Here is a 15924-nt window from a genome sequence, read left to right as displayed (position 1 = left end):
AATGCTACAGGTCTGGCGTGTTACGCCTTCAAAAAGAACTGAAGGTGAAAGGGACCTGCACTGCATTCTGGGATACTGTGAGGCTTCTGGAAAGTTCTCTTAAAGGCACAGTATCCTGTTTTGAGCCACATAATGGCAGCCTATGGGGCTTGTCTGTCCACTCCTTCCTCTCTATCATTCCAGAGGGTTTTGCTGTTAAAGGCAAGGTTTTCTCTGTGGGAAACCCTGGACAGGCTGTGCTGTTGTGGTTTTTGGTGGAATTTCTAGTTTAAGTATTGGACAGTGTAGCCTGTAGATATAGGCTGCATTATCTGTCTTTAAATTCTCTCTTAAGTGTCTATGCAGGTCTGCATGTTTTGACAGCTTAAGAGATTATTTTTGATTGCTCCGGGGTCCGCGCACATGGGCGGGACTATTCACTAGATTATGACTATAACAGAGATACCCCTACTACAGAACTGGAGTTACAGGACAGAAACTACTCCTTCCCTGCACTTCCCCCCCGATCATCCCACTCCTGTCGGGGACGTCTTTTACAGTTCCTACCTATCTGGAATTCCATCACAACAGACAAGTGGGTAAGACAAATTATCTAGTATGGTTATTGCCTGGAACTCACTTCTACCCCCCCAAACATTCCTCCCAAACAACGTCCCATGTCCTCGGAACATCTAACACTTCTCAAACAAGAGGTTCTCTCGCTATTACAAAAACATGCAATAGAGCCAGTCCCCTCGCCTCAAGGACAAGGGGTTTAATCCCTGTATTTCCTAATCCCAAAGAAGGACCGCTCCCTCAGGCACATACTGGACCTCAGACAGCTAAACATCTACATTCAGTCTGACCACTTTCACATGGTCACTCTCCAACAGGTGCTCCCACTACTTCAGCAGGGTGACTTTCTCTACACTCTGAATCTAAAGGACGCCTACTTCCATATTTCCATTCACTCCGCTCACAAAAAATATCTTATGGTTGTGGTAGATGGTCAGAAGCACCAATTCAAAGTCCTTCCTTTCAGGATCACTACAGCACCCAGAGTCTCGACCAAATGTCTTGCAGTAGTTGCAGCCCACTTAAGGAGACAGCATATTCATCTCTTCCCTTATCTGGACGACTGGCTCATAAAATCCAAATCACACAGCAGCTGTGTGCAACACACACACACCACATTTCAGCTGCTTCACAGCTTGAGATTCACAGTAAACCTCGTCAAATCCATCTCCAACCGTCCAGCATACAACAATACTTAGTGGCTACAATAGACACTTCAAAAGCTCTAGAATATCCCAATCCAATCAGGATAAGCGCCATGCAGGCGCTAATCCAAAAATCTCAGTTTGAACACTCACTACCATGCAGTTAATCGGGATGATGGCCTCCTGCATTCTTCTCGTCCCTTATGCAAGACTCCAAATGCGTCCCTTACAGGAATGTTTGGCACATCAGTGGAACCAGGCTCAAGGTCAGCTGATAGATCTGGTGTTGGTGGACGCCCACACCCATCGCTCTCAGCAGTGGTAGAACACAAAACCTTTCCAAAGTGCGGCCGTTCCTTGACCTGGTTCCACAGACAGTGCTAACAGCAGACGCATCGGGCACTGGCTGTGTAGTGTTGTTCCTATTTTCCCTATAGGCCCTGCGCATTGGAATAACATAAACAGCAGTGTAGACGTAGGACTGTGGTCTTCTAGGTCTCTACTGACTATGTTAGACTTAATTTAGGTTTGCGCCAGCTAGCTCAGAGGTCACTGGAAACTTTCTTGACTGAATAGGAAGTGATCAGCTTCCCTGGCTCAGACAAGAAGGAATTCAACTTCCGACAACCGCATAAACATGACAACTTTGCTCCCCAGAACAAGAGTCAATCTCTAGAGTCGTGTGAAACAATAGACCGCTATTTCACTCAGTCAGTTGTGCAGATTTAATTTCACCAGGGTGCAGAGAATAGAGAGACTGGCGTTTTCAATAAAATATATTATTTATTGAGCAGTCTTCCTTCTCATGCAAGAGAAATGAATTGCCACAATTGCAAGACTTGTTATAACGAAAAGTGCGTACAGTAAAAGGAGTACTACGAAATAATACTGTAAAAGCATTGATATGGTTTCTTAGCCATAAGATAGTTAAAATGAATAAAATATATACAATATATACATTCATATATACATTGGCTAACGACCTCAACTGGTGCTTCTAACTACGCCTACCCCGGTGTACCTAACCTAAGCCTAATACGTGGGAGGGAGTAAGTAAGTAACAGTTTAAGTTAAGTTGGTTTTGCCAAGAGTCTGATTCAAGAATTCTCTCTAAGGGTTTAGTCAGCACCGTACCTCTGGAATAGAATGTAGGAGGTTTGGTATCTCCCTCTCAGAACCCGATATCCCAGTCATCCGCAAGGGTAGGCTGGAAGCGCCGGAGCTGGATTTTCGCGGCAGGAGAAAAGACAGCATCTTTCTCAGCGCATCAAAGAGGAGCGGCAGCATCCGTGGGCTTCTCGCATCTGCTGGGCTCTCTGCAAGGGGACAGCTGTTCTGCTCCAGTATTCACCACCGTGTGTTTGCTTAAGGCAACGTTGGTATATTTATACCTGAAAGGTGCCGAGTTTGACGTAAGTTTTGGACATAAGACGTCAATAAAGATGTCACTAAGAACTGGTCGTTCTTACAGTGCTCGCAGGAGTTATATTACTAATCAAAACAAAGCAAGCGGGGCTTTCCCAGGTTGCTGGGGGTTTGGTGTGTCAAAAGAACTCTGTGTGCTCTCTAGGAATCTAAGGAAGTAGCTTCTGCTGTGTCATGGACTGCAGAGGCGAGTTACTGAAATATGGCTCTGATTATTATGCCATTATAGGGATATTTATTGATTATAGCTGTATAGGGGCATAAGGTCACAATATTGATTGGGTTCCTAGATAAAACACATCAGCTGGGGGGCTCATCTTCAAACACATACCATCCAGGGCATATGGACCCCCCAACAAAGACAAATCCACATAAACTACCATAATTGTTAGCAATCTTCCTAGTGTTAAACTATTTTCAACGCCACCTCCTAGGCAAAGCTGTCCTAGTCCATACACACAATATGACAGCAATGTACTACATACAGAAACAGGGAGGAACACACTCTTTACAGCTTTCACACCTAGCTCAGAGCATTTGGAGATGGGCCATTCCGCAAGACCTATATCTCCTTGCAGAACACCTCCCAGGTGTACACAATCAAATAGCAGATCTGCTCAGTCGTCAAACACAGCAGATCCACGAATGGGAACTTCATCCTCAAGTTCTTCTTCCATTCTTTCACATGTGGCCCACCTAGAAATAGATTTGTTAGCCACACACCAAAATGCCCAACCTTCACATCCAGGTATCTACACCCATTGTCCAAATGCAATGAGCCTTTTTAGGGGCCCACCAGTGCAGGGGTTCACAGTAATCTGTCCACTGGTCCTTAAAACAACAAAATAGAGATTGACACTGAAGCTGGAACATCAAATAATACGTTTATTAATCATTCATGACTGGGACTACATCAATACAACACCCTCGGGCACGGTATGAGGTAGTACCAGGAATACAGAAACAAAAGGTCTTTTATACCCAGTTTGTTGCACAGTAAACATGGAGACTCAAATAGAAGGCAGAAGCATACACAGGAATAGCTATCGACTAACATGGACAGATCGAAACTACTTTGTCAGCAGAGTGGGAGGGGAGACAGAACTGCTTACATCAGTTGGAACAGCCTGACAGTTACATTCTTAGACAGGTTCATTCTAGCAACTACAGGCCTTTTTTAGCTCATACATTGCTCTGGCTCAGTACTGAAGGAGTTCACTACAGTTGATGACATAAGCAGAATAGAAAGTCTGGCAACAGTGAAGACTGAACAATCACATGGCTAACAGAATGGATGCCACAACTAAAATGGCTTCAGCTTATGCTAACTGCAATTTCTGCGATTTCCACAATCCTAGTTGCTCGAACATGGGCCCGACAACCATGGTTCACAACCCTGTTGGAACTATCAGTAGTTCCTCATCAAAAACTACGTTTCTCACCCAAGCATCTCACTCAGAACCATGGAGAGAAAAGACATCCAGATCCCAATCAACTCAACCTTGCAATCTGGCACCTGATGTCTTAGAGTTTGGCAACCTAAATCTTCCGGCAGACTGTATGAATATCATTAAAGAAGCAAGGCGCCCTACCACCAGAGCATGCTATGCAGCAAAATGGAAACGATTTGTCGTTTATTGCACAAACCTAAAAATCAATCCGCTAGATGCTTCTATTCAGAAAGTTATCCACTACCTCTTGCATCTACAACAATGTAACCTACCATATACATCTATTAGGCTACATCTAGCTGCCATAGCAGCCTATCTGCAAAACAGACAACATTTGTCTTTGTTTCGAGTGCCCACTATCAAAGCTTTTATGGAAGGACTTAAGAGAATAATTCCACCCAGAGTCCCGCGCTCTCCAGTGTGGAACCTAAATGTGGTCCTTACCAGACTCATGGGTCCCCCTTTTGAACCTCTCCACACATGCGAACTACAGTTCCTCACTTGGAAGGTAGCTATTTTGGTTGCTATCACATCTCTCAGGAGAGTTGGTGAACTCCAGGCATTAACCATACAAGAACCATTTTTACAAATCCATCATAACAAAGTGGTTCTTGGGACTAACTCTACCTTTTAACCCAAAGTCGTATCTGCCTTCCATCTCAACCAGTCTGTTGAACTCCCAGTGTTTTTCTTTCAACCAAACTCAGTGGCAGAACAAGCTCTTCACATGTTAGACGTTAAAAGAGCTATACTGTACTACATTGAAAGGACAAAATCCTTTAGAAAGACCAAACAACTCTTTGTGGCTTTCTCCCCACCTCATAAAGGCAATCCCATCTCAAAGGCAGGAATTGCAAGCTGGATTGTGAAATGCATACAAATATGCTATATCAAAGCCAAATGTACACTAATCATCCCCCCTAGAGCTCATTCCACATGCAAACTAGGGGCTTCCATGGCATTCTTAGGGAACATTCCCCTAGATGACATCTGCAAAGCAGCAACTTGGGCTACACCACATACCTTCCCAAAACACTATTGTGTTGATGTGCAGGCAGAACAACAAGCTATTGTGGGCCAGGCTGTATTAAGAACACTTTTTCAAACCACTGCAACAGATACTGGTGCCACCGCTCAGGAGGTATCTGCTGTATAGTCTATTGAAAAAGTATACAATCTGCAGCTCATATGCCTCGAACGGAAAATGCTACTTACCGGTATGCATCTGTTCTTGGCATGTAGAGCTGCAGATTTGTATACACCCACCCGCCTCCCGATACATTACACATGGACATCTCTTTCTACTTCTTACTACTCCATCTAACCCTGCATGGCAAACACAATCTAAGGATGGAGTCGATGCCCATGCGCACTATCGTCCTAAGGAGTCGTCACCTATCTTGTGACTTCAAAAACTTCTTTCAAGACAAAAACAAAGTGCAAACATCCGAGCCCAACACCAGATGGCGATCTATGCAAAGTATACAAATCTGCAGCTTTACATGCCAAGAACAGATGCATACTGGTAAGTAGCGTTTTCCTTCTGGTACAGAGTACATCTAACTGCATATTCTTCTACGACCCTCCTGCCTCCCTCTTCTGGACTATTTTACCTAATAAAAGTCCAACTTAGAGTTATGTACACTGGTCACGGTTCATCTGATTTTGGGTTGGCATCTGTGTGTGCGGACGAGTCTGAATGCAACCCATGTCAGTGTTTATGAATGGTGACTATTTAAACCTGTGACACATCCGGCGCAGAACAGGGTTGATGCAGACCCACTAGCTCACCGGGGTCCCTGTGAAGACTTTCCGTATCCTGTGTGATGCCTGGGGTAATATTCAAAAGTGGGGATTCTCTGGTTAGATAGAGTGCCTCCCAGAAAAAGCATTACCGAAGGGTGATAGTGTTGTTCTTGGTGGCTCTTGATAATTAGGATGCCAGTGGGTCTCGAGAAACTTCTTTGTGACCCTAATTGACCTTAGTCACGGACTACTCCCAATAGTACTGGCTATCTGTGTAGATTGTAACACTCAATCCATTGACTAAGTAGTATGCTCTTGTAATTGCAATCAATTCTGCTACCTTTGCTGAAGTTACATTACACAAGTATGATGCTTACACAATATATGCTATTGTACAAACTTTATATGCTGCTGGAAGGGTTCCATATTGATGTATCCGACAAGAACCATCCACAGGTAAAGTCAAATCAGCCAATTGATGTGGTACATTCAGGATGTCTTTTCTTGAATGGGTGCACAATACAGTCATGGTCACTTTAATTTATTTCATCACCAGTCCTCTCCTTTGGCAATGGTAGAACTGTTGTAGGGTTCAGGGCATTCCAACGCTTAAATAAAATGTTTTCAACAATTTCCCAAGAAACTGCTTCAATGAATTAGCATATATGTACTAAGTTGTAAGTCAAGGGAGAATCTAATGTAAGTCAAAGAGGAGCCCTACTTAAAGACAGCTCGGTCAAAAAGCAGAGCAAGGCTATTTTGAAAATCAGATAACAGTCCAATAGGGAGACTTCTCAATATGAAAGCAACGAAAAGGTTTGCCTTCTAAGAATAAATCAAATAGCAAACTGTCATGGAATCTTCCTTCTTGAAAGCGAGCAAAAGGTCTGACACACATACCCGAAAGACACCCATTTATTGTTTCAGAGAAGTTGAAAAACGACATTCGACATGGCTTGAAGTGCTTTCACAAATGCTGTAATTTAAAGATACATAACAAACAAATCAACATCGTAGAACTTGTGGTATGTAAACTAAGTTACTTTAAGGAGCAACTATATTATTCATAAATATTATTCCCACATTTCAACTCCTAGAAGAATTTAAAGGGTCATTATCAGAATGAAAAACACTTTGCAGAGCTTACAAGTACATCCGAATTGAATTGGAAAGAGCTATCCAGAATGAGGCAGGCTCACTCTCCAAAAGTGTTTTTCATCCTGATGACCTTTTAAATCCTTGTATGGGTCGAAACGTCGTTCACCGTTTTGGGCACAAAGACAGTTTATTTCACAAGTTGGTCAGTTAGGAATTGTGGATAAATAATAATTGATCCAATCATTACAACTGTCACTGATTCCAATATGTATTAGCTCTGTAGCTGTCCTCATTATTGTCTGTTGCCTAATTTACTAACACGCTCTTATTATATTACTGTACAAACTTTTACTGTATCATAACTTAATTTCACAGAGCACTATTTTAATTTATTATGGACCCTTGTACAGAAAATTACATATTGAGGTTTAATGCACAGAATATAGGTCTCTGGTGGTTTACATTCATTGGTCTAATCGATTTGATTTTCTGAAATCAGTGAGTGATAGTTGGCCTCACTACCAAATTCAAGTGGTAGATATGGTACCCTGTACTGAATTGGCAGATTTCTATAATGGTGCATCTAATAGCTAGACCTAAGGACTTCTGAGAGTCCCTCCAGCAATAACCAATTAGAATTGAATAGGACATCACGTAACACATGCACCAACTATCAACGCTAGAGAGCTGTACACAAGATAATCAGGAGACTCCGAGCATCTAGGAACACTTGACCTGTCCACAGGTAGGTCGCCTCCCCCCCCCCCCCCCCAATCGCCACACGGACCTCCGGTGACGCTGTAGCCTGCTCCCGCTGCCTGTTGCTGCGTGAGCCCTTGCCAACTGCATCTCACTTTTTCCCCTGTACTGCTGTGTTGTGTCCTTGAGGCTCCTTCCCTATTTTTGCTTCTGTGCCCTGTGCCCTGTGCCCCCTTCACTTTGTTTTTGCTTTCTGTGCCCTTGAGCCCCACTTCCGTCGTTTTTGCTTCTGTGCCCTGTGCCCCCTTCCCTTCGTTTTTGCTTTCTGTGCCCTTGAGCCCCCTTCCCCCGTTTTTGCTTCTGTGTCCTTTCTCCTCCCCGCCTACCTCTGTGCCATTTTCCCGCCGCTGTCCCCCTGCGCCCCCGCCCCCCGCTGTTCCCATTCGCCACCCCGCTCCCGCCTTCCAGCTGCTCCTCCCTCCCACAGCCCCTCATATGGAGGCCGCGCAGCGGGCACGCCGCCGGCGCGCCGAATGCACGCCTAAGGCGAGCCCGTCTGCGCCTGGACCGCGCCCAATGCCAGAACCCCTGGCCCCGGACTGAGCAAAGGACCTCGACTGAGATACGACACCGCCGCCCTCAACGCACTAAACATCGGGCGAACACACGGACCCTTCACCTGTCAAGCCTGCAAATTCACCTGCATCCGAACCTGCAGACTACCGCCCGGACCTAACATCAACAACAACCACCTCAAGTGCATCCTCCTCAACACCCGCTCCGTCCACAAGCACGCCATCGAACTCTGGGACCTCCTCGACACAACAGCACCAGACGTCGCCTTCCTCACGGAAACCTGGATGAACGCTTCCTCGGCCCCCAACACCGCCATAGCCATCCCGGACGGCTACAAGATCACCCGGAAGGACCGCATCAACCAAACCGGAGGAGGAATCGCCATCCTCTACAAAAACACCATCAACATCACGACCAACGCTGAAGACACACTCCCTGCCGCCGAACACCTACACTTTCAGATTCACACCGACCCCAAGACCACCCTCACAGGAACGCTCATCTACAGGCTCCCGGGTCCACGCACACAATTCAGTGAAACAATCGCCGACTTCGTCACCCCGCACGCCCTAGCCTCACCAGAATACATCCTCCTAGGGGACCTGAACTTCCACCTGGAGAAAAACGACAACACCACCACCCTGCTCGACAACCTTGCCAACCTCGGACTCAAACAACTGGTGAACACCCCCACCCACCTCGCTGGCCACAAGCTTGACCCCATCTTCACCGCCAGCAACCACGTCTCCTTAAGCCACTCCACCGGACTACACTGGACCGACCACAGATGCATCCACTTCACCTTCAAAAAGACTACATCCCACCACCTCACGCAACAAATCCCCCGCAGATGCTGGAGCAAAATCACCACAGACCAGCTCCTCGCATCACTGAACCCGCCAACCGACACCGCCGACATCAAAGACGCTGCCCACAACCTCGCACAGTGGATCACCAAATGCGCCGACGACCTTGCTCCACTGAAGAACCACCCAGGCAAGACCGGAAACAGGAAAACCCAGTGGTTCACAGATGCCCTCAAAGACTCAAAGAAATCCTGCCGCACCCTCGAAAAAACCTGGCGCCAACAAGGGACAACCGAAAACATGACAGCCCTCAAAGCCACTCGCGAACACCAGCTGATCCACACCACCAAAAAGACATCGTTCAAAGAGCGGCTGGACAACAACACCCACAACAGCATGGAACTCTTCAACATCGTCAAAGAGCTCTCCAACCCAGCGCCAGCAACAACCACATCACACCGTCGCAAGACCTCTGCAACTCCCTCGCAACGTTCTTCCACCGAAAGATCCTAGATGTACACAACAGCTTCGGACCCCAGACTCCACCACCAGTCACCAAACCAACAACCCCCACTAACACCCTCAGCGCCTGGACCCCCACCAGCACTGAAGACACCACCGTCATGAACTCCATCCACTTCGGCTCCCCCTCTGACCCATGCCCCCACCATATCTTCAACAAAGCCGACACCATCATCGCACCCCATCTCCGGAACGTCATAAACAAATCCTTCACGTCAGCCACCTTCCCTGAGAGCTGGAAGCACGCAGAATTCAACGCCCTCCTAAAGAAACCTACAGCGGACCCGAAAGACCTCAAGAACTTCTGCCCCATCTCTCTTCTTCCCTTCCTGGCTAAAGTCATCGAGAAGACCGTCAACAAACAGCTGACTGCGTTCCTTGAGGCAAACAACTTGCTCGACCCATCCCAGTCCGGATTTCGCGCCAACCACAGCACCGAGACCCCCCTCATCGCAGCCACAAAAGATATCCGGACCCTGATGGACAACGGAGAAACAACCGCTCTCATCCTCCTAGACCTCTCTGCAGCCTTCGACACCGTCTGCCATCGCACCCTAATAACCCGCCTCTTCCACACCGGGACCCAAGGAAAGGCCCTAGACTGGATTACCTCATTCCTCTCTGACAGAACCCAGAGAGTCCGCCTCCCTCCCTTCCGATCAAAAGCCACCGAGATCATCAGCGGCGTACCCCAAGGCTCCTCGCTCAGCCCAACCCTCTTCAATATCTACATGAGCCCCCTCGCCGCCATCGCAAGCAAACACAACATCAACATCATCTCCTACTCTGACGACACCCAACTGATACTCTCCCTCACCAAAAACCCAGCCACGGCCAAAACCAACCTCCAAGAAGGAATGAAAGAAGTCGCAGAATGGATGAAGCTCAATCGCCTGAAACTGAACTCAGACAAGACGGCGGTCCGTATTCTCGGACAATCCCCATCGGCCTGGAACGACACCTGGTGGCGCACAGCGCTGGGCTCTGCACCAACACCCACGGACCACGCACGCAACCTGGGATTCATCCTGGACTCCTCCCCCACGATGACCAAGCAAGTCAACGTCATCTCATCATCTTGCTTCAACACCCTGCGCATGCTCCGAAAAATCTTCCGGTGGATCTCCACCGAAACCAGAAAGACCGTCACCCAAGCCCTCGTCACCAGCCGACTGGACTACGGAAACGCCCTATACGCAGGAACCACAGCCAAACTTCAGAAACGACTACAGCGCATACAGAACGCCTCCGCACGACTCATCCTCGACATCCCCCGCCACAGCCACATATCCGCCCACCTGAGAAACCTGCACTGGCTCGCCGTCAACAAGATCAAGTTCAGGCTCCTCACCCACACACAAAGCGCTTCACGACAAAGGCCCCAAATACCTCAACAGCCGCCTCTCGTCCTACACCCCCACCCGCCATCTCCGCTCCGCCAACCTCGCCACTGTCCCACGAATCCGCAGAACCACCGCCGGAGGAAGGTCGTTCTCCTACCTGGCAGCCAAAACATGGAACTCCCTCCCGGCTCACCTACGACTGACCCAGGACCATCTCACCTTCAGGAGACACCTCAAGACCTGGCTATTCGAGCAGTAAGCAACCCCCCGCCCCACCCCTTAAGTGCCTTGAGACCCTCACGGGTGTGTAGCGTGCTCTATAAATGTATTGATTGATTGATTGATATGAATAATGCGCAAAGCAACTAGGGTAAACAAAATAAGAGAACCAGGAATGGTAAAATTAATACATATGGTTAAACGGAGTATACAATAACTATCACAAAGATTGGAGTATACTGTCATGTTGGTTGCTTCAAATATGTAAAGTGATTATGCTAAATCAGAAATTGTGAAAACTCTGAATAATATTTAATATGTAACATCACTTTTTCCAGGCTGTTTAAAATGTTTAACTGCAACATAGCATGTAAGACTTACACTAATTTGCAATATTCTTTTCTGTCAGGTGCTGTTGTGGTCGTCTTGTGAGACAGCATGCTTGTTTTACTGCAAGTGTTGCTATGAAATATTCAGATGTGAAACTGGGTGAAAATTTAAATCAAGAAATTGAAGAATGGTCTGTAGAGAAGCACACAGAAGAAAGTCCAACAGATGCCTATGGTGTCATTAACTTTCAAGGTGGTTCACATTCATACAGAGCAAAGGTATGTTCAAATATATGATTAATGGGAATAATAACGTAAATGGTTATTTTCTCTCTCTACCTGTTTTGAAACGGAACATAGCAGCATTGAACAATCCTTCATGAGTTGCACCCAGCGGCTGGAATTCCTTGGCTGACTCAGATTTCAGAAGTCTATTGAAAACCCACATATGTCATTGTCACCCTATCCTATTGGATTTTTCCTGCCATTTTCCATGTTTGTCTTTTGGAGTAACCTCCTTTCTTTTCTCGCCTTCAGACGCATATCTGGAGCTCGACTCCACAAGTGTGCAAGGGAAATGTATCATCACCCCACCCGCAAACAACAGGGTTTGTACCTTGCAGGGGGACTGTCACAAACAAATGTCTGTTACAGACGTGTGGCTGCGCACCAACAGCATTCCGCTTTGTAAGTGACTAAGGTGTAGTGCACCCTGCCTTAGGGCTGTGAGGCCTGCTACAGGGGTGACTAACCTATGCCTTCAGTCAGTGCTAGTTGGCATGGCACCCAGGCAGGGCGCCATGTCGACTTTGTTGTTTTCTCCCTCACAGGGGCAAGCTGCAAGCGCAGTGGCATGGTCCCAGTGAGGGGGGTGACAGGTGACCCTCTTCAGATCCTAGGACTCAGAGTACCATTTACTAGGAATTTACAGGGGGCAGAAGTGCCAATTAACGATTTGTTTTTAGGGAAGGAGCACTGGCACAGTGGACCTGGTTGGCAGGGGCCCTGTGCACTACATTTGGAACTATATCAAAACTAGGCAAAAAGTAGGGGCTATCCATGCCAAAAGAGGCACTTTCTCACAATGTTTTAATCAGAGAGGCAACACAACTTAATATTGATGTACCTGCAAAGGTCTGCATCAGTGATATTTGAAACTCTTCATCACAGGACAGCGTTTAGACCCAATTTACCTCTCATCCCCGTCTTATTGGAACCAGCATTGCACACTTTTTTGTCTCCATTGTCTGTGGTTTCTGCATTGCCACGTATTCTGAAAAAATACAAGGCCCCTGATCAATACCCTCTTTTTCTCAGCTTAGATCCACCACCTGACTGTAATAGTCGCTGCTACCAGAAGTAGCATTCAGGGCCATCCTCTTCCACAGTACTCACAGATAAATACAGCAAACAAATATACTTGTTGGGTAAAAAGATGTGTAATACCTCTGCATCTTTTATGAAAGTGGCTTAATATTCAGGTTCACTGAGAAGTTGCCTAAAGAGGACAGGCAAGATTTTGAAGAGAAGGTGGTCTGGTGGCTAATCAAGTAATTGGTGAAGCCGCTGATGCATCTGATCCTGCGGCCCATGGATATTCTCATGGCACCTTTGTACAGCATTCTTCTTGGTTATCCCTTAAAGGTTTCACTGAATACTAAATTTGCGGTTCACCGTCAACTCATTCGGCACGCATGCAAATGATGAGATGGCAGAAATGAAGCCGGTCCTGGACACCCTCAAAACTGTGGGCCTTGAAAAATGCAAAGAATTCTGCTACAGGTTCTGCCCCTATGACCGTTGGTCCTATCAGCAGAGGGTTCAAACCCCTCACTGGTCAAATCGACAATAATACCAAGCAAGCGTGCATTATCTTTCCCGCAGACCAGCTCCAGGAAGAGGGGCTCCTTACCCATTGGCTTAAACCTCCAAATTCCAGCAAAGCAATGAACACTTGCTTCCCCTTCCTCTGTGTCCCACTCCAGTGGGCGGGTGGCGGAGCAGCACAGGATTACAGATGGTCTTGAATATTGTGCAGAATGGTTACTCCATCAGGTTCAAGACCACTCCTTTTGCCATTCTATTAAGGAAAATGTCCAGCTATCAACATGTCTTGCTACAAAAAGAAGTCAACACACTACTCCAGAAAAACGCTTTCGAAGAAGTTCCAGCCTCCCAGCAAGGGATAGGAATTCACTCACACTATTTTCTGGTTCAGAAAAAAGATCCAAATTGGGAGTAGAGACCCAGAATAGACTTTACAACTTTTTAACAAGTTTATCTGCAAGGAAAAGTTCAGAATGCTTGCACCTCCTCTAGATCTATCCCCAGCTCCACTAAGGGGACGAGATGTGTGCTTTCAGGATGCTCACTTCCACATTCCTATCATGAAACACAATGTTCCTGTGCTTCAAAGTAGCATCCACATGCTACCAATACAAGGTCCTTCCCTTCGAACTCCAATCAGCACCTCGTACGTTGTCCAAGTGCATTGCAGTGGCAGCTGCATACTTGCGGAGGAGAAAAATCTTTGTCCACCCATACTTAAACGACTGACTAATCAAAACTTCCTCCCCTCTCCAGATATGCGCGAAAGCTCTGCAACAATTAGGCCTACAAGTCAATGTCAAGAAATCCATACTAATTGCTACTCAAACCATACATTACCTGGGAGCAATCCTGGGTACAAAAAATGCAAGTGTATCCTTCGGAGGAGAGGTCATCCTCAATCAACCAGAAATGTCTCACTCTCCTACACAATCCATATCTATCGGCCAGGCAAGTAGCCTCTCTCGTAGGTTGAATGACATCTTGCATCTATATTGTTCCCAATATTAGGCTACACATGTGACTGCTCCAGCAAACACTGTAACACTCTGTTGTCCCAAAGGCCCGAGAACGGAGACCACTGCTCCGTTCTCGGGCCTTTGGGACCAGAGTGGTTCTCTCACAGATGGCCAAGAAATCACTATATTGGTGGCTGGAGATAATTCAGCTAAATATTGGAGTTGCTTTATAACCGGAACTTCCCACACACACTTTTATTAAGGGCGCTTCCCTCCAGAGTTGGGAGCCCACATGGTATTTCTACAAGTTCAAGGTCTGTGGTTGAACAAAGAGAAACTATACCATATCAACATGTTGGAACTGAGGGCAGTCCATCTCGCACTCATGTTTTTTTAATCTGTCCATACTGACACGCTCCCTCCTGGTACAGACAGACAATACGACCAAAGTGAACTATATGAACAAGCAGGGAGGAACCCGGTCATGTCCCCTGTCTCTGGAGCCACAAACCGTATGAAGTGGCTACTTGCCAAATACCTGACCATATAAGCTATGCACCTACCAGGCACACTAAATGTTCATGCAGACTCTGTTGCAACTTCGCCGAAGCTCAAATCTGGATTCTAAATGAAGAAGTCACACAAGACATTTTTCAACAATGGGGATTGCTGCAATTCAACCCGTTTTCAGATGAAACAAACCCAAAATTGCTGTGCCTTCACACCCAGATTCTCCCAACCAGGATCGAAAGGGAATGCCCTTTGCTCAACTGATCAGAGACCTTTCTGTACGCATTTTTTCCCATTCCCCTGATCCAGAGGGTCATCAACAAAGTTTACAGAGCCAGGACCAAGATGATCCTGATCACTCTGGAGTAGCCTTGCCAACGGTGGTACCCGGATCTCCTCCGCCTGTCTAAAAGACCACACAGTTGACATTCAGACTGGTTCTCCTCTACAAACTAGGAGGGAAGATTGATCACCCTTACCTTTCCTCTCTGAGCTTGACAGCATGACTCATGAATTCCTACAATGTGGACACTTAGGCCTCTCACAAGACTGCATGGACATCTTGAAAGAATCTAGAAGGCCTTCTACCAGGAAATCATACACTTTCAAATAGAAGCGGTTCTATTTATGGTGTACCCAGAATGATCATCATCTTATCCTCGGTCAAGAAAATATGATCTTACCATAATTTTTGCACCTAGCGAAGTCAAGCCTGCAGTTTACATCCATAAAGATACACCTTGTGGTCATTACTGCCTACATAAAGTGTCCCACACAGGCTTCTTTATTTTAAATACATAAAGTTAAAGACTTCCTATCCCTCCTGTAAGGTCACCTTCTCCCCCATGAGAGCTTAATGTGGTTCTCTCCAAGTTAATGGGTCCCATTTTGAACCCACATGCAAAGCGTCTTTACAACACCTTACTTGGAAGGCCACTTTCCAAGTTGCTATCACTTCAGTGCGCAGAGACCGCGTAATCCTGGCTCTTTGCTCTAAAGAATCTTCATGGAAACAGGTGGTCATGAGAACACATTCTAGTTTTCTGCCAAAGATTATTTCTGATTTCCGTATCAATCAGACCATTATACTCCTAAAAAATGTTTCCAACCTTTCCACGCCAGCAGAAAGGGCTTCACACTCTTGAGATCTGAATAGCGTTCTTGAGTTTTACCATCTCAAAAACGAGGAGATCAGACAATCTGACCACTTGTTTA

At 46.4% G+C, this 15924-nt stretch overlaps 1 protein-coding gene across 1 annotated transcript in view; it reads left to right on the top strand.

Moving 5' to 3' along the window:
* LOC147733678 (transient receptor potential cation channel subfamily M member 7-like) overlaps positions 1-15924 on the top strand; it is a 1990815-nt gene that overhangs the window by 298178 nt on the left and 1676713 nt on the right. Inside the window, exon 4 of the mRNA XM_086958252.1 lies at positions 11494-11692. Within this exon, the coding sequence (XP_086814378.1) occupies positions 11494-11692 (199 nt within the window). The remainder of the gene's footprint in view (positions 1-11493; positions 11693-15924) is intronic.

Source organism: Lissotriton vulgaris, chromosome 2_1 (assembly GCF_964263255.1).
Source record: "Lissotriton vulgaris chromosome 2_1, aLisVul1.2, whole genome shotgun sequence".
Taxonomy (NCBI): domain Eukaryota; kingdom Metazoa; phylum Chordata; class Amphibia; order Caudata; family Salamandridae; genus Lissotriton; species Lissotriton vulgaris.
This window is presented reverse-complemented; position numbering and strand designations above follow the sequence as displayed.